Source organism: Lepisosteus oculatus, chromosome 4 (assembly GCF_040954835.1).
Source record: "Lepisosteus oculatus isolate fLepOcu1 chromosome 4, fLepOcu1.hap2, whole genome shotgun sequence".
NCBI classification, from domain to species: Eukaryota; Metazoa; Chordata; class Actinopteri; order Semionotiformes; family Lepisosteidae; genus Lepisosteus; species Lepisosteus oculatus.
Window position 1 is genome coordinate 4,430,967 of NC_090699.1, and position 23,351 is coordinate 4,454,317.

Here is a 23,351-nt window from a genome sequence, read left to right on the forward strand (position 1 = left end):
AAAGATGGCTTCTCAAAGCGCTTTACAGGATGGCAATAACAATAAATAAGAAGAATACACAAGATAAAACACAATGAGAGTGCACAGGGGAGACCGTGGATGGTGGTACTAGGAAAAGCAGAGGGGTGAAGAATGGAACAGTTCAGTAAAGTCTTTTCTGAAGAGGAGGGTTTTGAGTCTGGATTTGAAGGAGTTTAGAGAAGGTGACTCTCTGATATCCTTGGGGAGAGAGTCCCAGAGCTTGGGGGCATAACAGGAGAAGGCCCTGTCACCCATACAATGTAAACGGGCTTGGGGGACAGTCAGGAGATCAGAATTAGAAGAGCGAAGGTTGTGAGGTGGGGAGCAGGGCGATAATAGTTCAGACAGGTACTGAGGCGCCGAGCCATGCAGAGCCTTATAGGCGTAGATAAGTAAGATAGGGGGGTGTTGAACACTGACTGACAACGGAAAGTACTGCATATGTCTTACAGCAGATTAGCAAATCGTTACAAAAGCACCAGCTAATATCCAATAGTGTGAGCAATTTTATTTCTTGAACAGAATTAGCGTTAATATAAGCTGTTGGTACATAATAGTGGACAAAGTAAAAAACAAATTTAAATTTAGGAGACTTCTGTAAGAGAGCTTTCTCACTTCAGTTTATTATTGTTAATACAGTATGTCCTTGTGTAAAACAGCGTTTTGCTCGCCTCTCTCTGGGTCTGTGTACCAGTCCAGTGAGAGTCACACTGTCGCTGGGTCTGTGTACCAGTCCAGTGAGAGTCACACTGTCGCTGGGTCTGTATACCAGTCCAGTGAGAGTCACACTGTCACTGGGTCTGTGTACCAGTCCAGGAAGAGTCACACTGTCGCTGGGTCTGTGTACCAGTCCAGTAAGAGTCACACCGTCACTGGGGAGTGTGTACCAATCCAGTGAGAGTCACACCGTCGCTGGGTCTGTGTACCAGTCCAGGAAGAGTCACACTGTCGCTGGGTCTGTGTACCAGTCCAGTAAGAGTCACACCGTCACTGGGGAGTGTGTACCAGTCCAGTAAGAGTCACACCGTCGCTGGGTCTGTGTACCAGTCCAGTGAGAGTCACACCGTCGCTGGGTCTGTGTACCAGTCCAGTGAGAGTCACACCGTCGCTGTTACAATAAGTTTAGTTAAATATTACAATAATTTTCCAAGAGATGGAATTCATTCCATGGTGACAATATTGTTTCCACTACTGTATGATTAGGAATGTTCTTATGTGATCCAGTGTTCTGTTCAGTAAACTACTAATTTGCTCAAACCATGTGAACAGGTGGTTTAAGTTACTATAGTCCCCTACTTCAGTGACCTCTAGAGGGCAGCAGCTGTTACTTTCAGTCCGTTGTGATTAAGAGCAGGTTTAGTATGGAGCTACAGTCTAATTTCAGCAGTCAGTTGGTCTGAAGGAGGAGCAGTAGTTTGGTAGGAGCTGCATGTTAAACTGGGGCTGAACTCCAGTTAGTTACTGCTTCCAGTCTGTTGTAATTGACCCCCAGTGTCTCGGCTCCTGTCAGCTCCCACAGGAGCAGCAAAATTTCACATCACCTCTGTGTCTCATCATCAACACAACACAGCTGAGCACGGCACTACACAACACACAACACTACACATCACAGTAGAACTCAACTCAGTGTCATACAGCAACACCAACTCAACACCACGAAGCGCATTACAACTCAACACTGTTTCAGCGCGGCTTGGTGATGCTGACTGACAGGGACCCAAGTGCAGGGACTCGGGGATCCTCAGCAGCTGGCAGAGAAGGAGCTGGAGACTCACCAGAGACAGCCGGACAGGAACAGGGATGAGACTGGGATATGGCAGACTGAGGAAAGGATTAGAGAAACTGAAAGCAGGCGGCTGTGGGAAGATCAGGGCTTGAATGCAACAAGAGTTCAGAAAGATCAGGTTCCATGTCTCAGATCTCGGGTCTCAGGTTACAGATGTTTGATTTCATATTTCAGGTCTTGGCTCCCAGGTAACAGGACTCAGGTCTTAGATTTTAGATTTCATGTTTCAGGTGTCAGGTGTCGGTTCTCAGGACTCAGATCAGGTTTCAGGTTCCAGGTTCCACATCTCAGGTTTCGGAATATTTCAGGTTCTCAGGACTTCAGGTGTTTTTCAGAGCAGAGGAAGGGTGAAGCACTTCCTGAAAAAAAGCACAGAATGTCAGAGCAGCAATCAAGTAGCGCAGACAGTGTTAAATAGAGGAGATCAACTGGATGATTGAGTGGACTGGTTGGAGGATTGGAGGGCCATACAGACAACTTGAATGCAATTGTGTGTGAGAATGTTATTGTGTCCCGGGAAAACCAAGATTCCGGTCACCTGTGTGTAACAAACAAATCTCAAAACAGCACAGCATGACATATCACAATTCAGTACAACATTGCATAGTGCTTTGCAAAACAAAAGACATCTACACCACCTATTGAACAGAATGCTACACTGACAGTACACATCACTCAGAAAATCAAGTCTTGTTCCAGTCTTGTGTCACTGTGAAACTGATCCCCCTCTCCTACACACTGACAACACTGATATTTCAACTCTTCAGTTCATTTGTTGATAACTATCAACTGCATTTGTAAATTAAAAACCTAAAAAAGAAATAACTTTAAACTGTTGATTCTAAACATGTCTATAATTTATATCTACATTTTCTTATATAATGTCTATAAGCAAAGCATGAATACAACTGCATTTACTCCAGTGTACTTTCATCAGCTGTGAAATGTCTCCTGTTGTGTCGAATCCAGAGCCCTGGGCTCCCAGCCCTCAGTGTCTCTCCACTCCCCTGGAGGAGATCAGGCCCAGCTGCTGTGCAGATCAGAGGGCTGGTTCCCTCAACCTGCAGTGATCTGGACAGACAGGGATGGAAACGAGGTGACATCACAGCCCCCCACAGTGGACACGGACAGTCAGGGGCTCCTCAGTGTCAGCAGCTACATCCCAGTCAAACAGGAGTCCAACATCTTCTCCTGCCTGGTGAGAAGTGCTCTTCCTGAGCCAGACTGGGGATCTCAGCTCCACATACCCAGTGAGTATTAAACATGAACACTGGAGCTCACCTGTAACACAGCTGAGGTATAACACACACCCAGGATATAACACACCTGGGACACTGAGCACAACCTGCACTAGGAGCTTATTATGAAAGAACTGAAATTCATTGTATTATATAAATACTTCCAGAAATATTTAATACATAATAAAGGTATCTTGATAACTAACTTCGTACTACATGTGATGTCACTGAAGGAGGAGCTGAGCAGCGGTCTGTGGGGGTGAAGTGAACCTGAGTGCAGGAGGGGAGCAGACTGGAGTGGGGACAGGAAGTGTAGTGTGTGCAGTAAACACACAGGAGACGGGACAGGTGGCGCAGTGTGTGCAGTAAACACACAGGAGTGAGGACAGGAGGTGTGGTGTGTGCAGTAAACACACAGGAGTGGGGACAGGCAGTGTGGTGTGTGCAGTAAACACACAGGAGTGAGGACAGGCGGTGTGGTGTGTGCAGTAAACACACAGGAGTGGGGACAGGTGGCGCAGTGTGTGCAGTAAACACACAGGAGTGAGGACAGGAGGTGTGGTGTGTGCAGTAAACACACAGGAGTGGGGACAGGCAGTGTGGTGTGTGCAGTAAACACACAGGAGTGAGGACAGGCGGTGTGGTGTGTGCAGTAAACACACAGGAGTGGGGACAGGTGGCACAGTGTGTGCAGTAAACACACAGGAGTGAGGACAGGCGGTGTGGTGTGTGCAGTAAACACACAGGAGACGGGACAGGCGGTGTGGTGTGTGCAGTAAACACACAGGAGTGAGGACAGGCAGTGCAGTGTGTGCAGTAAACATACAGGAGTGGGGACAGGAGGTGTGGTGTGTGCAGTAAACACACAGGAGTGAGGACAGGCGGTGTGGTGTGTGCAGTAAACACACAGGAGTGTGGACAGGCGGCGCAGTGTGTGCAGTAAACACACAGGAGTGAGGACAGGCGGTGTGGTGTGTGCAGTAAACACACAGGAGACGGGACAGGCGGTGTGGTGTGTGTAGTAAACACACAGGAGTGAGGACAGGCAGTGCAGTGTGTGCAGTAAACATACAGGAGTGGGGACAGGAGGTGTGGTGTGTGCAGTAAACACACAGGAGTGAGGACAGGTGGTGTGGTGTGTGCAGTAAACACACAGGAGTGAGATCAGGTGGTGTGGTGTGTGCAGTAAACACACAGGAGTGAGGACATGCGGTGTGGTGTGTGCAGTAAACACACAGGAGTGAGGACAGGCAGTGTGGTGTGTGCAGTAAACACACAGGAGTGAGGACAGGTGGTGTGGTGTGTGCAGTAAACACAAAGGAGTGAGATCAGGTGGTGTGGTGTGTGCAGTAAACACACAGGAGTGAGGACATGCGGTGTGGTGTGTGCAGTAAACACACAGGAGTGAGGACAGGCAGTGTGGTGTGTGCAGTAAACACACAGGAGTGAGGACAGGCGGTGCAGTGTGTGCAGTAAACACACAGGAGTGGGGACAGGTGGTGTGGTGTGTGCAGTAAACACACAGGAGTGAGGACAGGCGGTGTGGTGTGTGCAGTAAACACACAGGAGTGAGGACAGGGAGTGTGGTGTGTGCAGTAAACACACAGGAGTGGGGACAGGTGGCGCAGTGTGTGCAGTAAACACACAGGAGTGAGGACAGGTGGTGCAGTGTGTGCAGTAAACACACAGGAGTGAGGACAGGCGGTGTGGTGTGTGCAGTAAACACACAGGAGTGAGGACAGGTGGTGTGGTGTGTGCAGTAAACACACAGGAGTGAGGACAGGTGGTGTGGTGTGTGCAATAAACACACAGGAGTGAGGACAGGCGGTGTGGTGTGTGCAGTAAACACACAGGAGTGAGGACAGGAGGTGAAGTGTGTGCAGTAAACACACAGGAGTGAGGACAGGCGGTGTGGTGTGTGCAGTAAACACACAGGAGTGAGGACAGGCGGTGTGGTGTGTGCAGTAAACACACAGGAGCGAGATCAGGCGGTGTAGTGTGTGCAGTAAACACACAGGAGTGAGGACAGGCAGTGTGGTGTGTGCAGTAAACACACAGGAGTGAGGACAGGCGGTGCAGTGTGTGCAGTAAACACACAGGAGCGAGATCAGGCGGTGTAGTGTGTGCAGTAAACACACAGGAGTGAGGACAGGCAGTGTGGTGTGTGCAGTAAACACACAGGAGTGGGGACAGGCGGTGTGGTGTGTGCAGTAAACACACAGGAGTGAGGACAGGCAGTGTGGTGTGTGCAGTAAACACACAGGAGTGAGGACAGGAGTTGTGGTGTGTGCAGTAAACACACAGGAGTGGGGACAGGTGGTGCAGTGTGTGCAGTAAACACACAGGAGTGAGGACAGGCGGTGCAGTGTGTGCAGTAAACACACAGGAGTGAGGACAGGCGGTGTGGTGTGTGCAGTAAACACACAGGAGTGGGGACAGGCAGTGTGGTGTGTGCAGTAAACACAGAGGACTGAGGACAGGAGTTCTGGTGTGTGCAGTAAACACACAGGAGTGAGGACAGGCGGTGTGGTGTGTGCAGTAAACACACAGGAGTGGGGACAGGCGGTGTGGTGTGTGCAGTAAACACACAGGAGTGAGGACAGGCGGTGTGGTGTGTGCAGTAAACACACAGGAGTGAGGACAGGTGGTGCAGTGTGTGCAGTAAACACACAGGAGTGAGGACAGGCAGTGTGGTGTGTGCAGTAAACACACAGGAGTGAGGACAGGAGTTGTGGTGTGTGCAGTAAACACACAGGAGTGGGGACAGGCGATGTGGTGTGTGCAGTAAACACACAGGAGTGAGGACAGGCGGTGTGGTGTGTGCAGTAAACACACAGGAGTGGGGACAGGCGATGTGGTGTGTGCAGTAAACACACAGGAGTGAGGACAGGAGTTGTGGTGTGTGCAGTAAACACACAGGAGTGGGGACAGGCGATGTGGTGTGTGCAGTAAACACACAGGAGTGAGGACAGGCGGTGTGGTGTGTGCAGTAAACACACAGGAGTGGGGACAGGCGATGTGGTGTGTGCAGTAAACACACAGGAGTGAGGACAGGAGTTGTGGTGTGTGCAGTAAACACACAGGAGTGAGATCAGGCGGTGTGGTGTGTGCAGTAAACACACAGGAGTGAGGACAGGAGTTGTGGTGTGTGCAGTAAACACACAGGAGTGGGGACAGGCGATGTGGTGTGTGCAGTAAACACACAGGAGTGAGGACAGGCGGTGTGGTGTGTGCAGTAAACACACAGGAGTGAGGACAGGAGTTCTGGTGTGTGCAGTAAACACACAGGAGTGAGGACAGGAGTTCTGGTGTGTGCAGTAAACACACAGGAGTGAGGACAGGCGGTGTGGTGTGTGCAGTAAACACACAGGAGTGAGGACAGGCTGTGTGGTGTGTGCAGTAAACACACAGGAGTGGGGAAAGGAGTTGTGTTGTGTGCAGTAAACACACAGGAGTGAGGACAGGTGGTGCAGTGTGTGCAGTAAACACACAGGAGTGAGATCAGGCGGTGTGGTGTGTGCAGTAAACACACAGGAGTGAGGACAGGAGTTCTGGTGTGTGCAGTAAACACACAGGAGTGGGGACAGGTGGTGCAGTGTGTGCAGTAAACACACAGGAGTGAGGACAGGCGGTGCAGTGTGTGCAGTAAACACACAGGAGTGAGGACAGGCGGTGTGGTGTGTGCAGTAAACACACAGGACTGAGGACAGGAGTTCTGGTGTGTGCAGTAAACACACAGGAGTGAGGACAGGCGGTGTGGTGTGTGCAGTAAACACACAGGAGTGAGGACAGGCGGTGCAGTGTGTGCAGTAAACACACAGGAGTGAGGACAGGCGGTGCAGTGTGTGCAGTAAACACACAGGAGTGAGGACAGGCGGTGTGGTGTGTGCAGTAAACACACAGGACTGAGGACAGGAGTTCTGGTGTGTGCAGTAAACACACAGGAGTGAGGACAGGCGGTGTGGTGTGTGCAGTAAACACACAGGAGCGAGGACAGGTGGTGCAGTGTGTGCAGTAAACACACAGGAGTGAGGACAGGCAGTGTGGTGTGTGCAGTAAACACACAGGAGTGAGATCAGGCGGTGTGGTGTGTGCAGTAAACACACAGGAGTGAGGACAGGCGGTGTGGTGTGTGCAGTAAACACACAGGAGTGGGGACTGGCGGTGTGGTGTGTGCAGTAAACACACAGGAGTGAGGACAGGCAGTGTGGTGTGTGCAGTAAACACACAGGAGTGAGGACAGGCAGTGTGGTGTGTGCAGTAAACACACAGGAGTGAGATCAGGCGGTGTGGTGTGTGCAGTAAACACACAGGAGTGAGGACAGGCGGTGTGGTGTGTGCAGTAAACACACAGGAGCGAGATCAGGCGGTGTAGTGTGTGCAGTAAACACACAGGAGTGAGGACAGGAGTTCTGGTGTGTGCAGTAAACACACAGGAGTGAGGACAGGCGGTGCAGTGTGTGCAGTAAACACACAGGAGTGAGGACAGGCGGTGTGGTGTGTGCAGTAAACACACAGGAGTGAGGACAGGCAGTACAGTGTGTGCAGTAAACACACAGGAGTGAGGACAGGCGGTGTGGTGTGTGCAGTAAACACACAGGAGTGGGGACAGGAGTTGTGGTGTGTGCAGTAAACACACAGGAGTGAGGACAGGTGGTGCAGTGTGTGCAGTAAACACACAGGAGTGAGGACAGGCAGTGTGGTGTGTGCAGTAAACACACAGGAGTGAGATCAGGCGGTGTGGTGTGTGCAGTAAACACACAGGAGTGAGGACAGGCGGTGTGGTGTGTGCAGTAAACACACAGGAGTGAGGACAGGTGGTGTGGTGTGTGCAGTAAACACACAGGAGTGAGGACAGGTGGTGAAGTGTGTGCAGTAAACACACAGGAGTGAGGACAGGTGGTGTGGTTTGTGCAGTAAACACACAGGAGTGAGGACAGGTGGTGAAGTGTGTGCAGTAAACACACAGGAGTGAGGACAGGTGGTGTGGTTTGTGCAGTAAACACACAGGAGTGAGGACAGGTGGTGTGGTGTGTGCAGTAAACACACAGGAGTGAGGACAGGTGGTGTGGTGTGTGCAGTAAACACACAGGAGTGAGGACAGGCGGTAAGGTGTGTGCAGTAAACACACAGGAGTGAGGACAGGTGGTGAAGTGTGTGCAGTAAACACACAGGAGTGAGGACAGGCGGTGTGGTGTGTGCAGTAAACACACAGGAGTGAGGACAGGCGGTGTGGTGTGTGCAGTAAACACACAGGAGCGAGATCAGGCGGTGTAGTGTGTGCAGTAAACACACAGGAGTGAGGACAGGCGGTGTGGTGTGTGCAGTAAACACACAGGAGTGGGGACAGGAGTTGTGGTGTGTGCAGTAAACACACAGGAGTGAGGACAGGTGGTGTGGTGTGTGCAGTAAACACACAGGAGTGAGGACAGGAGTTCTGGTGTGTGCAGTAAACACACAGGAGTGGGGACAGGCGGTGCAGTGTGTGCAGTAAACACACAGGAGTGAGGACAGGCGGTGCAGTGTGTGCAGTAAACACACAGGAGTGAGGACAGGTGGTGAAGTGTGTGCAGTAAACACACAGGAGTGAGGACAGGCGGTGTGGTGTGTGCAGTAAACACACAGGAGTGGGGACAGGAGTTGTGGTGTGTGCAGTAAACACACAGGAGTGAGGACAGGCGGTGTGGTGTGTGCAGTATACACACAGGAGTGAGGACAGGTGGTGCAGTGTGTGCAGTAAACACACAGGAGTGAGGACAGGCAGTGTGGTGTGTGCAGTATACACACAGGAGTGAGGACAGGTGGTGCAGTGTGTGCAGTAAACACACAGGAGTGAGGACAGGTGGTGAAGTGTGTGCAGTAAACACACAGGAGTGAGGACAGGCGGTGTGGTGTGTGCAGTATACACACAGGAGTGAGGACAGGTGGTGCAGTGTGTGCAGTAAACACACAGGAGTGAGGACAGGCAGTGTGGTGTGTGCAGTAAACACACAGGAGTGAGATCAGGCGGTGTGGTGTGTGCAGTAAACACACAGGAGTGAGGACAGGCGGTGTGGTGTGTGCAGTAAACACACAGGAGTGAGGACAGGCAGTGTGGTGTGTGCAGTAAACACACAGGAGTGAGGACAGGTGGTGTGGTGTGTGCAGTAAACACACAGGAGCGAGATCAGGCGGTGTAGTGTGTGCAGTAAACACACAGGAGTGAGGACAGGCAGTGTGGTGTGTGCAGTAAACACACAGGAGTGAGGACAGGCGGTGCAGTGTGTGCAGTAAACACACAGGAGTGAGGACAGGCTGTGTGGTGTGTGCAGTAAACACACAGGAGTGGGGACAGGCGGTGTGGTGTGTGCAGTAAACACACAGGAGTGAGGACAGGCAGTGTGGTGTGTGTAGTAAACACACAGGAGTGAGGACAGGCGGTGTGGTGTGTGCAGTAAACACACAGGAGTGAGATCAGGCGGTGTGGTGTGTGCAGTAAACACACAGGAGTGAGGACAGGCGGTGTGGTGTGTGAAGTAAACATACAGGAGTGAGGACAGGCGGTGCAGTGTGTGCAGTAAACACACAGGAGTGAGGACAGGCAGTGTGGTGTGTGCAGTAAACACAGGAGTGAGGACAGGAGGTGTGGTGTGTGCAGTAAACACACAGGAGTGAGGACAGGCGTTGAAGTGTGTGCAGTATACACACAGGAGTGAGGACAGGCAGTGTGGTGTGTGCAGTAAACACACAGGAGTGAGATCAGGAGGTGTGGTGTGTGCAGTAAACACACAGGAGTGAGGACAGGCGGTAAGGTGTGTGCAGTAAACACACAGGAGTGAGGACAGGCAGTGTGGTGTGTGCAGTAAACACACAGGAGTGAGGACAGGCCGTGTGGTGTGTGCAGTAAACACACAGGAGTGAGATCAGGAGGTGTGGTGTGTGCAGTAAACACACGGGAGTGGAGACAGGCGGTCTGGTGTGTGCAGCAAACACACAGGAGTGGGGACAGGTGGTGTGGTGTGTGCAGTAAACACACAGGAGTGGGGACAGGTGGTGTGATGTGTGCAGTAAACACACAGGAGTGGGGACAGGCAGTGTGGTGTGTGCAGTAAACACACAGGAGTGAGGACAGGCGGTGCAGTGTGTGCAGTAAACACACAGGAGTGAGGACAGGAGGTGTGGTGTGTGCAGTAAACACACAGGAGTGGGGACAGGCAGTGTGGTGTGTGCAGTAAACACACGGGAGTGGGGACAGGCGGTGTGGTGTGTGCAGTAAACACACAGGAGTGAGGACAGGCAGTGTGGTGTGTGCAGTAAACACACAGGAGTGGGGACAGGCGTTGTGGTGTGTGCAGTAAACACACAGGAGTGAGGACAGGCAGTGTGGTGTGTGCAGTAAACACAGGAGTGAGGACAGGAGGTGTGGTGTGTGCAGTAAACACACAGGAGTGAGGACAGGCAGTGTGGTGTGTGCAGTAAACACACAGGAGTGAGGACAGGCGGTGAAGTGTGTGCAGTAAACACACAGGAGTGAGGACATGAGTTGTGGTGTGTGCAGTAAACACACAGGAGTGAGGACAGGCGGTGTGGTGTGTGCAGTAAACACAGGAGTGAGGACAGGCAGTGTGGTGTGTGCAGTAAACACACAGGAGTGAGGACAGGCGGTGAAGTGTGTGCAGTAAACACACAGGAGTGAGGACATGAGTTGTGGTGTGTGCAGTAAACACACAGGAGTGAGGACAGGCGGTGTGGTGTGTGCAGTAAACACACAGGAGTGAGGACAGGCGGTGTGGTGTGTGCAGTAAACACACAGGAGTGAGGACAGGAGGTGTGGTGTGTGCAGTAAACACACAGGAGTGTGGACTGGCGGTGTGGTTTGTGCAGTAAACACACAGGAGTGAGGACAGGCAGTGTGGTGTGTGTAGTAAACACACAGGAGTGAGGACAGGCGGTGTTGTGTGTGCAGTAAACACACAGGAGTGAGGACAGGCGGTGTTGTGTGTGCAGTAAACACACAGGAGTGAGGACAGGCGGTGTGGTGTGTGCAGTAAACACACAGGAGTGGGGACAGGCAGTGTGGTGTGTGCAGTAAACACACAGGAGTGAGGACAGGCGGTGTGGTGTGTGCAGTAAACTCACAGGAATGGGGACAGGCAGGCAAACACAGTGCATTGTTGTGGCCCTGTGAAACAGGGGTCAGATCCAGGAAAGCATGGAAGCGAAGCACCAGGAGAATCTGAATCTGAGGTCAAGGAGGCAAACAGAGTCCACACCAGAATCCAGAAGACAAGGTCAGGATGAAGCAGGGTAGTGTAGCGGCGAGGCTTAATAATAAGGCAGAATTAAGTGTTTCTGAGCTTCCCAAATGAGGCCCCATTTCTCTGTTCATCTCTGTGGTGCAGCCACAGAGAAACTATTCATGCAAGATGTTTTCTTTTGATAAGGACAGCTCCCAAAGGGGGATGCACTTAGCTAAGTCTGGCTATCATGATCAATGGTCATCCATTGGCGCCTATCTGTCTAGGGAGTGCCAGTTGGACATCTGGACTGCATTACTAAGTGTCAGGAGTAAGTGACTCATATCTCGCCTTGATCAACCAATCAGGGACCGGTAGGGCCGAGTAACCCACGTGGGACTCTGATGCCCATGGAACTTTCAGCCAATCAATGAGCTGAAGTTCCTCCAGGTAAAAACAGGCAACACAGAGAGCCTGTGAGATTCAACAAGATTCAGTAAGATTCTGGAGAGGATTCTGTGGACTGTTCTAAAGGGAATTCAAAGGAGAATTCCAGGGCAGGACAGCCCAGGAGCAGAAGGCTCCCAAGGGCAGGACATTCTCGCAGCGCGCCTCCTGACCATCCTGAGACTCAGCCCGGACAACCACGGAACGGCCAGTGTGTCCGAGTGCCAGAACTTTCCTTTGTTCTAAGAGTCTAGAGTGGAGGTTGCCAGAGAGTAACCAGCAGCAGGCCTCGTGAACAGGTCGGAACTGTGGACAGCTGAATTACTATTCAGAACTAGCTCTTCATCAGGAACGAACCGGTCCTCTTCCTGACTTGCTGGGACCCACAGTCATCTTTTCTCCTGTGCACAAACTTTGCTAGTTAAAGCCAACAGTGAGCATCAGCAGCGCACCGTCGCAAGCCGCACAGCACAGCCTGGCACGGAGCCAGAGAGCGCGGATTGGACAGCAACAGCCTGCAACTGTTTCTTTGTGCCCGCAGGAGATCTGAATCCCCAGAGATTGGATGAGTATTCAACTTCACTGCATTACAGCTCGAGAATTAAATTGTTATCCAAACCAGTTGATATCAATTTAATTCCTAAGAGTTATGTACTTGTTTTGAGTATCTAATATAGAAGTTGTAACCAAGTTCAATTTACGAAACGGTCTTAATGAATGATATACTGAACGTATGTCCTCTTGATATGTGTAACTCTTTGTAACTGATCGAATATACCTTTTGTATTCTGATAACCCTCTCGATAAGATCTGTTAGGTTTATATGCATATTCTATGTATTAATAAATGTATCCTCGTGTATTAGTACCTGTGTGCGCGTTGTTTGAGTTATGTCGCATGGTTGGATTCTAAAGCCATCAAAAGAATCAACTTTGTGATTTACTGCTACAATTAATAATTGTCTCAGTAAATGCCCAAACCCTACAGAACTGGTGCCTTCAGAGAGCCACTATGATTACATATTTGGCGTCCCTGAGACGGTTTTCCCTACAGTAGAAACCAAGTGAACACAGAGGAGTGTAACAGACACAGGGGTGATCAAGGATCAAGGTCAGGACAAACAAGGTCAGGAATTCAAATGAAGCACAAGCTAGGGAAACGGGAACTGTAGCCCTGAGAGCTCAGGGTGCTGTCAGAGCAGAGTTTAAATATCCTGACTCATCTGAGGCTCCTTGAGCAGAATCTGTCCAGGTGATCCAGGTCTCCTGTCCGATTGCATATTCATGGCAACCAGCACTGATTGACAGTAGAGAAGGGGCATGGTCACTACAGCATGAAACTTCATATATGTTTTATTCTGAAGATGAAACTATTCATTTATTCTGTTTTCCAGGAGACTTTTTCCCTGCTCCCTCTGGATGGATGGTGACTCTCTTCCTCACAGCAGCTGTTACTGTAGCAGCATCAATACTTATAGTGATCCAGTGGAGAAAAATGGACAGTATGTGCTCATTATATACGTGTTTGTATATTATATACTACTATTCATTGGTGTCCATTAATGACAAGTCAGTGTTACAGAGGACAATGAAAAAGAAATCAACGGCGAGATAAACAGTAGATTTTCACTCTGTTTTGAAATGAAGGGACAACAATGGCCTGAAAGTCTAAGAGACCTGGTGATACACGAGATGAAGAGCATCAGTGCTCAGAGAAGTACAGTATCTCACACAGGGTGAAAGACTCACAGACCTCACTGCAGTCTGGGCTCAGTACATGACCAGTGCTGACAGCAGAGCCCTGCCTGTAGGAGTGTCCAGTGTCTGTTCTGTGTCACTTCTGCAGATGATCCTGTACTGGAAACAGGGACAACACACACTGCAGTTCACCTCTAATCCCTTTCCTTTCAACTTTAATACATCTGAGTAGAGTTTACTAAAATAAATACATGCACTAAATTTAATGAAATAATATATCAGTAGAGATGGAATACAGAGACAAGGAAAATAAAAAAACAGACTGAGCTCCATCCAAACATTTTCTTACCTGTGAAGGACACAGCAGTAACAGCTTGAGCAGAGCAGACCAGTCCCCAGCTCCTCCTGGGGGATTCCCAGCTGCTCCAGACCAGCTGAGAAATATAACTCCTCCAGTGTGTCCTGGGTCTGTGCTGGGTCTCCTCCCAGTTTGTCCATTACACCTCCAGCAGGAGGAGCCTGGAGGGGCTTCCTCACCAGATACCTGTACCAGCTCAACCAGCTCCTCTCGATCCAGAGGAGCAGTGACTCTGCTCCAAGGTCCTCCCAGACTGCTGAGCTCTTCACTCTGTTATCACAGTCAGAGAGACAGGGGAGAGAAAGAGGACAACATCCTCAAACAGCAGAGACGCAGCCCTCAGACCCCCAGACTGGATTCACTCCAAACCTTGAATGAGCCTTGATATCCTGTCCTGAAGATCACTGTCAACTCATATCACTGAATCCACACTACTGCAGGATCCAGTCATATGTCTAGTCTGTGCATGTGAGGATCAAGTGTATCTGCTGACACAGTGATCTATTCATCTGCCAGTTCTGACCACTTCAATACCCAGTATACTCTCTGGGTATTGATTAGAGAGCTCTAATCTCATGTGGAGATTATATTCCAGCTTCACTTCGTGACTGATATCACTGATCTTACTGCTGGGTGGGATCCTCAATTAGCTGTTACTGCAGGATCCACTGTCTTACTGATACATGAGGTCAAGGGTCAGGATGTGTCCACTGTGTCAAAGTCAGATCCCTACAGGGCAAGCCTGGAGCACAGGGAGAGGAGGAGGAAGTGGCTATACAGTATATATATATACACACTCTGAATATATGTATGCATGAAATATCTTCATTTTCACCATAGTCAAGACAATTCAAAAAGACCCCCATATCCATATCTTCCAGCCCATTTTACACCCCGATGGCAGAGACTAACTTTCTCTCAGTCTGTCAGGCATGAGCTCTGTTTTCATTGGTCAAACATGATCATGTGACAAGAGGGGGTGGGACAACCCTTAAAGTGGAAATCACAGATGATATGTAGAGAGTGCCAGACCTTCTAATCGATCACAGAAAAATGACTTAAGAGGCGTCAGTTGTGAGGAAGTGCACAGCAGAAAAAGCTATAAATTAACTACTAACATGGGCTGGATGAGCAGAAATGTTTCCTATTATTGTGTGCCTTAAGTTCTTTTGTTCAGTGAAATATAGAATGTGTTACAATAGAAAAAAATAGCTAAAATAATTGTCCAGATTCTGCAGCCTTAATTCTGTGTAACTGATTCCGTTGTTTGTGTTTCTTTGCAGAGGAAGATAAACTTGCTGGTGAGTGAATCAGTTAGACTCTCTGTACACTGTGTGTCAGCACTGACTGTACTGAACACACTTACTTTTTAACAGTCTGTGATGCAGTGTGGAGCCACTGTGCGACTGTGATTAACAGTGTCTGTGATCCAGTGTGGAGCCACTGTGTGACTGTGATTACCAGTGTCTGTGTCTCTGTGTTCCAGTGTGTGACTGTGATTAACAGTGTCTGTATCTCTGTGCTCCAGTGTGTGTCTGTGATTAACAGTGTCTGTGTCTCTCTGTTTCAGAATGGAGGTGGATCTGCAGTGCTGCAGGTAAGTCTGTCTTCTCTTGATAACAGAGGCACCTGTGATACAAAGATATTAAGCTTGCTGTCCATGGTTATTGCATTTAGTCTCAGAAGGTCTTTGTAGTTTGAGATTGTTCTTTTGGTGTGTACACTGAAGTAGATGTATTTCAGTCTTCCGTTTCTTTAACAACCTACATTAATACTGTAATAAGTAATAAGTGGGATACTGTGAAGATCAATCCAAGCTTCATGGTGTGAATTTCTGTCTCTAAACTGTGTTCCAGTCTAATGTCCAGTATGAGTCTCTCCTGGAGGGACTGACAGTGTAGAAAACTCATTTTCCCTGAAGGCCATGTGCTCTGGTCTCTGGTCACTCCTGACTGAGGGTCTACAGGCTGAATGTGGCAGAGCCAGTGACCCTGGATTTGGGAATAACTGTGGAATATCAGGAGGAATCAGGTATAGAGCCACTCATAACAAAACAGCTGTCCAAATCCTATGGAACAACATTGTTACAGACTAGATAAAAATGATGTTGCAAGGTTCTCTTCACATAAATATATTTGAGGTCTCCTGCACCTTGTTGTCCTCTGTCTCTCTCTCTCTTACTCTGGGCTCTCCTGCAGCTTGTAGTCCTCTGTGTCTCTCTCTTACTCTGGGCTCTCCTGCAGCTTGTAGTCCTCTGTGTCTCTCTCTTACTCTGGGCTCTCCTGCAGCTTGTTGTCCTCTGTCTCTCTCTCTCTTACTCTGGGCTCTCCTGCAGCTTGTTGTCCTCTGTCTCTCTCTCTCTTACTCTGGGCTCTCCTGCAGCTTGTTGTCCTCTGTCTCTCTCTCTCTTACTCTGGGCTCTCCTGCAGCTTGTTGTCCTCTGTCTCTCTCTCTCTTACTCTGGGTTTTAAAACAATATCTTCCCACTCCATGTTTAAAAACCAGTTTCCTATCTGAAAATGACATAAACTAGATTTGACCACCTGTAAACCAGTCCTGGTACCTGGGGGCAATTCTTGCTGCCTGTACCTGTTTAGCTACTGTATGTCTCCTAACAGCAGTGCCCTTTTTCCTGATTACCATAAGTCTTGTAAGACTGGGCCAAAACACAGAACATACAACAAACCCCATTTTTCTCTGTTTTTATATATTCTGATTTACAGGAGGATGTATCAAGTAAGAACATTTTCATCTGGGCATGAATGTTTTTCCCCATATGCTCCCCAGTCTCAGTGTGTGTTTCAGTCTATACAGCCCTGCAGTGTATAAAAGGGGAGTGAAGGCAGGTCTGGTCAGGCTTGTCTGAAGGCACAAGAGAAGCACTATCTCTCTTAAAGGGCTTTAAAGCTGTTGCTAAATCCTTGGAAGTCAGGTGAAGGTTTTTTGCAATATACAGTGCCTTGCGAAAGTATTCGGCCCCCTTGAACTTTTCAACCTTTTGCCACATTTCAGGCTTCAAACATAAAGGTATAAATTTTTTATTTTATGTGAAGAATCACCAACAAGTGGGACACAATTGTGAAGTGGAACGAAATCTATTGGATTTTTGAAACTTTTTTAACTAATAAAAAAATGAAAAGTGGGGCGTGCAAAATTATTCGGCCCCTTTACTTTCAGTGCAGCAAACTCACTCCAGAAGTTCAGCGAGGATCTCTGAATGATCCAATGTTGTCCTAAATGACTGATGGTGATAAATAGAATCCACCTGTGTGTAATCAAGTCTCTGTATAAATGCACCTGCTCTGTGATAGTCTCAAGGTTCTGTTGAAAGCGCAGAGAGCATCATGAAGACCAAGGAACACACCAGGCAGGTCCGTAATACTGTTGTGGAGAAGTTTAAAGCCGGATTTGGATACAAAAAGATTTCCCAAGCTTCAAACATCCCAAGGAGCACTGTGCAAGCGATCATCTTGAAATGGAAGGAGTATCAGACCACTGCAAATCTACCAAGACCTGGCCGTCCCTCTAAACTTTCAGCTCAGACAAGGAGAAGACTGATCAGAGATGCAGCCAAGAGGCCCATGATCACTCTGGATGAACGGCAGAGAACTACAGCTGAGGTGGGAGAGTCTGTCCATAGGACAACAATCAGTCTTACACTGCACAAATCTGGCCTTTATGGAAGAGTGGCAAGAAGAAAGCCATTTCTCAAAGATATCCATAAAAAGTCTCGTCTAAAGTTTGCCACAAGCCACCTGGGAGACACCCCAAACATGTGGAAGAAGGTGCTCTGGTCAGATGAAACCAAAATCGAACTTTTTGGCCACAATGCAAAACGATATGTTTGGCGTAAAAGCAACACAGCTCATCACCCTCAACACACCATCCCCACTGTCAAACATGGTGGTGGCAGCATCATGGTTTGGGCCTGCTTTTCATCAGCAGGGACAGGGAAGATGGTTAAAATTGAGGGGAAGATGGATGCAGCCAAATACAGGACCATTCTGGATGAAAACCTGTTGGAGTCTGCAAAAGACCTGAAACTGGGACGGAGATTTATCTTCCAACAAGACAATGATCCCAAACATACAGCAAAATCTACAAAGGAATGGTTCACAAATAAACGTATCCAGGTGTTTGAATGGCCAAGTCAAAGTCCAGACCTGAATCCAATCGAGAATCTGTGGAAAGAGCTGAAAACTGCTGTTCACAAACGCTCTCCATCCAACCTCACTGAGCTCGAGCTGTTTTGCAAGGAAGAATGGGCAAGAATTTCAGTCTCTCGATGTGCAAAACTGATAGAGACATACCCCAAGTGACTTGCAGCTGTAATCGCAGCAAAAGGTGGCTCTACAAAGTATTAACGCAAGGGGGCCGAATAATTTTGCACGCCCCACTTTTCATTTTTTATTAGTTAAAAAAGTTTCAAAAATCCAATAGATTTCGTTCCACTTCACAATTGTGTCCCACTTGTTGGTGATTCTTCACATAAAATAAAAAATTTATATCTTTATGTTTGAAGCCTGAAATGTGGCAAAAGGTTGAAAAGTTCAAGGGGGCCGAATACTTTCGCAAGGCACTGTAAGGATTATTTTTGTGTTTTTCTCCATGGTTAGGATTGTTTTTCTTTTTGTACAGTTTGTGGCCTTATTCATCTTGTTTGGTGTTTCTTCCCTGTTTTGCATCGCTTTTCCAGGGAAACTGCAGCTGTACTTTGTCTTTTTCCCACTGTGCTGCGCTAGGAAATAAGACCCTTCCCACTGCGCTCCCCGAGGCTGTGATTGATCTGGGAATAAATCTGAGAGCTGTGAACTCTACTGAGACAGGCTGCAGTGATGGGGGTTCAGTAAGAGACTCAGTGGAGTGTTTGTCTCAGAATAGATCAGTCATTTCAACATCAGCTCATTAATCACTACTGTCAGTAGAGATTGGGGTTTTTACCTCAGATTTGGGTGTTTCTTCACAGGGCAGGGGGAGTAAATTTAGCTTCTGTGTTTCCATATCAGACAGGTCTTTATCTCCTTAGTGTGACACAGTGACTGTGTGTCTAAGAATTTATGTGTGAATAAAACTACTACAACAGTTGGGGATATTTAATTTGAATTGAGGGACTATTCTTAGGCCAAGAGTAATGCAATAAATAATGTATTTCCTGCCAAAATAAGAAGTTCAGTTACTCACGTGCTCCTTTAGATTATTTTTTTTTCCAGAAAGAGAAGTGTGATGATATTCTTCTGTTGTTAAAGTCGATGCTGTTTTACACAGGACAGTATTATTACATATATAATACCAGATATTCAAATAGTAGTCAGCATTGTTCACAAATTAACTACTTCATTCAAACACAATACTATCTCATCTAACCACAATAAATACCTTATCTCTTTGATACCATGTGGAGCGGTGGCACTATGGCTAAGGATCTGTGCCTGTGGTTGTAAGGTTGCGGGTTCAAATCCTGCAGCTGGCAGAGGAATCCTACTCTGTTGGGCCCCTGAGCAAGGCCCTGAACCCCAACTGCTCTAGTGGTGCTATCCAATGGCTGACCCTGTGTTCTTACCCCAGGCTTCTCTCTCTGTCTGTGTGTCTCATGGAGAACAAGCTAGGGTATGAGAAAAAACAAATTCCTGCTACAAGATATTGTATAGGGCTAATAAAGTGATTTTGTAAAAAGCTTCTGTAAATTTCAGTTACTCATGCCGGCACTGTGAAAGGACAGGGCAGTAGAGTATTGAGCTGAGAATTGCCCTCCTCTCAGGACAGGGGGTAATTCATTCTGATCTCTCTTTACTGACAGTGTTTCAGTGACATGAAGTCAGTCAGTGTCTCTGTGGCCTGTTTTCCTCAGAGCAGCTCAGACATGTCAGAGTCAGGTGCTCATGGTTAGTTTAAGAGGGGTATTTACTGGGGCTGTAGGGCTCCTCTTACTGGCCAGGGTTAATAACTTTGGGGTCTTTCTCTTCAGCCCAGCTGGTGTTCTCACATGGTCCTGGTCATTAAGAGACCCAGTGGTGTGTTTCACTAAGAATGACACTGGAGTGTCAATATTATTTCACTAGTCCCACCAGAGTGAGTGTGTATTGGGGTGTTTGCCTGTGATATTGGGGACCTCATTTCAAACAGGAGTGATCGAGAGGGTGTCTGTGTTTCCAGACTGATAGACTCTCCTGTGGAATAAGTCAGTGTTTGACACTGTCCTGTTCTACACAGAACAAGTGTGAAATATCAGTGGAAGATGTTGTCATGTCGGCTTCAGGGATCAGGCTGCGGTTTCCACTCTTGTCCAGGAGTGGGCGCCCTTCATCATCACAGAACTAATGGGGCTCCCTGTCTAGAAATGAGTCAGGTGTTTGTATATATTCATGTAGGTGGCTGTGTCAGCCTCTATAGGCACCAGGAGTAAAAAAATAAGAGCAGATAAGAGTCTTTGATCGTCACTTGATTGACAGGCAGATCAGCGAAAGAGCGATTAAAACCCACATTCGCGCAGAACATGTATAAGCCCCGCCCCCCGTCTCTCAGTGGTCAGAGCTTACTGACTGACAGCTGGAGTCTCCTATCAGAGAGGCGGACAGTGAGCGCGAGCAATCTGAAGTCAGTATGAGCGCCTCTGTTTCTCTCGTCTTTCTCTCCGGGTTTCTGGATGTGTTATTTTTGCTTTAAATTGAACACTTTGGATATTTCTTCACATTTTCAACGTAAGTATGGTGGGTTTTCTTACATTTCACAAGATTTTGTTCTTTCCATTATATTTTTTTCCGTAAAAAATGAGCATTATGCAGGTTTTTATAAATTCATGTAGGTAACTGCGTCAGCCTTTCTAGAAACAGGAGTAAAGAAAAAAAATAAGACCTGAGAGGAAACTCTTTGATTTTCACTAAATTGACAGGCAGAGAAAGGGAGAGTATTTATTCAGTATTAAGAATTAAGAATTAAGAGTTAATACTGCTTCTACTGTCTCCTATCAGAGATTATTATTATTATTTCTGTTTAATCTGAATACTTTGGATATTTCTTCACGTGTTCTAAGTAAATGGGAAGTCCTTTGCCTTTTCCATTTTTACATGTATATTTTTTTCTGTAAAAACGAGCATTATTCAGTCTTTTTAATTTTTTATTTATTTATGCTCAGTATTATTTAGTCTTTGAATTCAGCACTTTTTTATTCTGCGTCGTCAGGAAAATGGTCTCAGAGAAGATGAACGAGCTGCCGAACTGGGATTTGAAATAAACCGGTTTAACAGACAGGCTGTCCAGTTTCTTACAGTATACAGGTCGCTGTGGTGGGTTTGAAGTGTCTGAAAGCGAGTGGTCGGGCTGTAGTTTCTCCTGCAGTCCGGTCGGTCCTGTGTTTATTAATAATGTCGTTTAAAAAAATAAAGTTTAATCGCGGTGAAAACACGTTTAATGTTTGTATTTAGAGGATATTGGGGATCACTCCCATGTGTAACACTAGTGAAACAGTGAAGAAGATGCAAGTAACAGGTTTATTCCATGCTGAAGAAAGAGAACACAACGTTTCGGCCGTGGAGCCTTCTTCAGGTGTGAGAGAGACAGGGCAGTAGGCAAAGGTAAAGTAGCGGGAGAACAAAGGTTGGGAGGGAGGAGGAGTGAGAGGCGGGAGCAGGGGACAGAAAGAGAGGCCAATCAAGAGGTGTGAAGTCAGAATGGGTGCAGAGAGGTGTGAAATGAAACTTCCAATGAATGGAGAAAATTTAAAAGAACAGTAATCTGTTGTTAAGGGAAGGGAGAATGTGTGATCCTAGCTGCAGAATAATTTTAGTTTCGGTGGTCTTTCTGATGTATGAGTTCGGAAAACCGTCTTTGAGAACACAGACGGAGAGATTAGTGTGGTCGTGGCCGTCAGAGGTGAAATGAGAAACAATGGGCTTGGTGAGATCTTTAATCTTCACAGCCCTGACGTGTTCTCTGAAGCGGTCTCCGAGTCTCCTTCCTGTCTCCCCAATGTAGATGGCTGGGCATTTACTGCAAGAGATACAGTAAATAAGGTTGCTGGAGGTACAAGATGCTGTCTGGGTGATCCGGAATTGTCCTGAGGGGCCTTGAATGAGTGTGGTGGTGGCTGTGTACTTGCAGGTGATACAGCGAGCTCTGTTGCAAGGGAAAGTGCCTGGTGTGGATGGTTGTTGAGGGCGGTCAAGGGAGCTGTGAACAAGGTTACGCAGATTAGGTGGTCGGCGATATGAGATGATAGGGCGATCAGAAAAGAGGGCCCCAATGGAGGGATCATCCTGTAGGATGGAAAAGTTCTGGTTAATGGTCCTGGGGATAGGAAGTGTGTTAGGGTGGTAAGGAAGCACCAAAGGAATGCGGTTGTTACGGTGGGAGTTCCTGATCGGGTTGATGGTCCGGGGGGTGTTTTTGGCTCGGGCACGGGCCCTGTCAATCACACTGCTGGGGTATCCTCTGTTGATGAAAAATGAGTACATTTCGAGGGCTTGGTTCTCGAAGTCGATGTCGTCGCTGCATAGTCGTCGTAACCTAAGGAACTGTGAAAAAGGAAGAGAGTCTCTTTGATCGTCAAGAGAGCGGAAGAAAGCGCTCCAACTCCAACCATGCGCTCCAACTTTTCAATGATTTCCAATTTCAGGGTACCGAATGCCACATTTTTACCATGGACATCACATCTCTGTACACCGTCATTCCCCATAATGACGGCCTTACAGCCCTCAAGCACACGCTTGACAAACGCACAGTGCTTGATCCACCCACCCACACCCTGGTACACTTTGCAGAATTGGTCCTGAACGCATTCTCTTTCAATAATCTTTTTTACCAACAGGTTAGTGGAGTTGCCATGGGCACCAGAATGGGACCCAGCTACAGATGCAGCCATTCAAAGTGCGCGGTACAGACACCGCAGTACAGATACCGCAGGTATGATGACACGCGATACCGCGGTATGTGATTGGTTGACCGACAGGGGCACTCGTGGTCCGTTGGTCTGTCGTAGAAAGACTTACTGTAAACGTCTTTACTGTGCCCTTTTTAGATATTGAATTTTACCACTGAAGGGAAATCTTAGTAGCTGAGCATAAAAAGAATAGGAGCATACTGTAACGCGTGTGAAGGCCATAAACGATATTAATTTTGGAACGTAAACATACAGTATATAGCTGGTCTTGGTACTTTAAAGAAAAAAATACACACCAGTATTCCATTTCTCCCTAAACATTGTAAGCTTTGAAGTCTTTAACTAACGTGATACCGGAGTCAACAAGCATACTTTTAGAATTTGATTAAAAGGGAATATAATATGGAATCGCGTATCTCAAGAATTTAATAACGGTATGATTATATCCGTGTACTGCGGCAGGGCTGTGTAGGGCTGTTTCGCCTACCTGGTCATGCGAGCTGTCTTGTAGCCTACTGGTCTAGGTGTGTGACTACCAACTGGCAGGTTGTGTGTTCGAATCCAGCTGGTGCTGGACTTTTCATTTTTATTTATTTATTTTTTAATCGCGTAACATAAACATATTACCGTATGCAAACTGTACTGTATACAGTATGTATATGTATATTTAATGTCTTAACTGTGCCCGTTTAATTGAATTAAAAAAAAATTAT

The 23,351-nt window shown here is 47.6% G+C and overlaps 2 protein-coding genes across 6 annotated transcripts in view; one reads left to right on the forward strand and one right to left on the reverse strand.

The window, feature by feature from the left end:
• Window positions 1–23,351, forward strand: part of LOC107075989 (butyrophilin subfamily 1 member A1-like) — a 179,330-nt gene that overhangs the window by 149,013 nt on the left and 6,966 nt on the right. For 4 of the 5 annotated variants that reach the window (XM_069187906.1, XM_069187903.1, XM_069187905.1 and 1 more), the window contains 4 exons: window positions 2,779–3,057; window positions 13,102–13,209; window positions 15,047–15,064; window positions 15,334–15,360. In XM_069187906.1, the coding sequence (XP_069044007.1) occupies window positions 2,779–3,057; window positions 13,102–13,209; window positions 15,047–15,064; window positions 15,334–15,360 (432 nt within the window). Of the gene's footprint in view, window positions 1–2,778; window positions 3,058–13,101; window positions 13,210–15,046; window positions 15,065–15,333; window positions 15,361–16,486; window positions 16,500–23,351 lie in introns of all 5 variants that reach the window. The other variant, XM_069187908.1, reaches the window with a different exon arrangement.
• LOC138238068 (butyrophilin subfamily 2 member A2-like) overlaps window positions 1–23,351 on the reverse strand; it is a 168,947-nt gene that overhangs the window by 55,258 nt on the left and 90,338 nt on the right. The gene's annotated exons all lie outside the window — the stretch shown is intronic.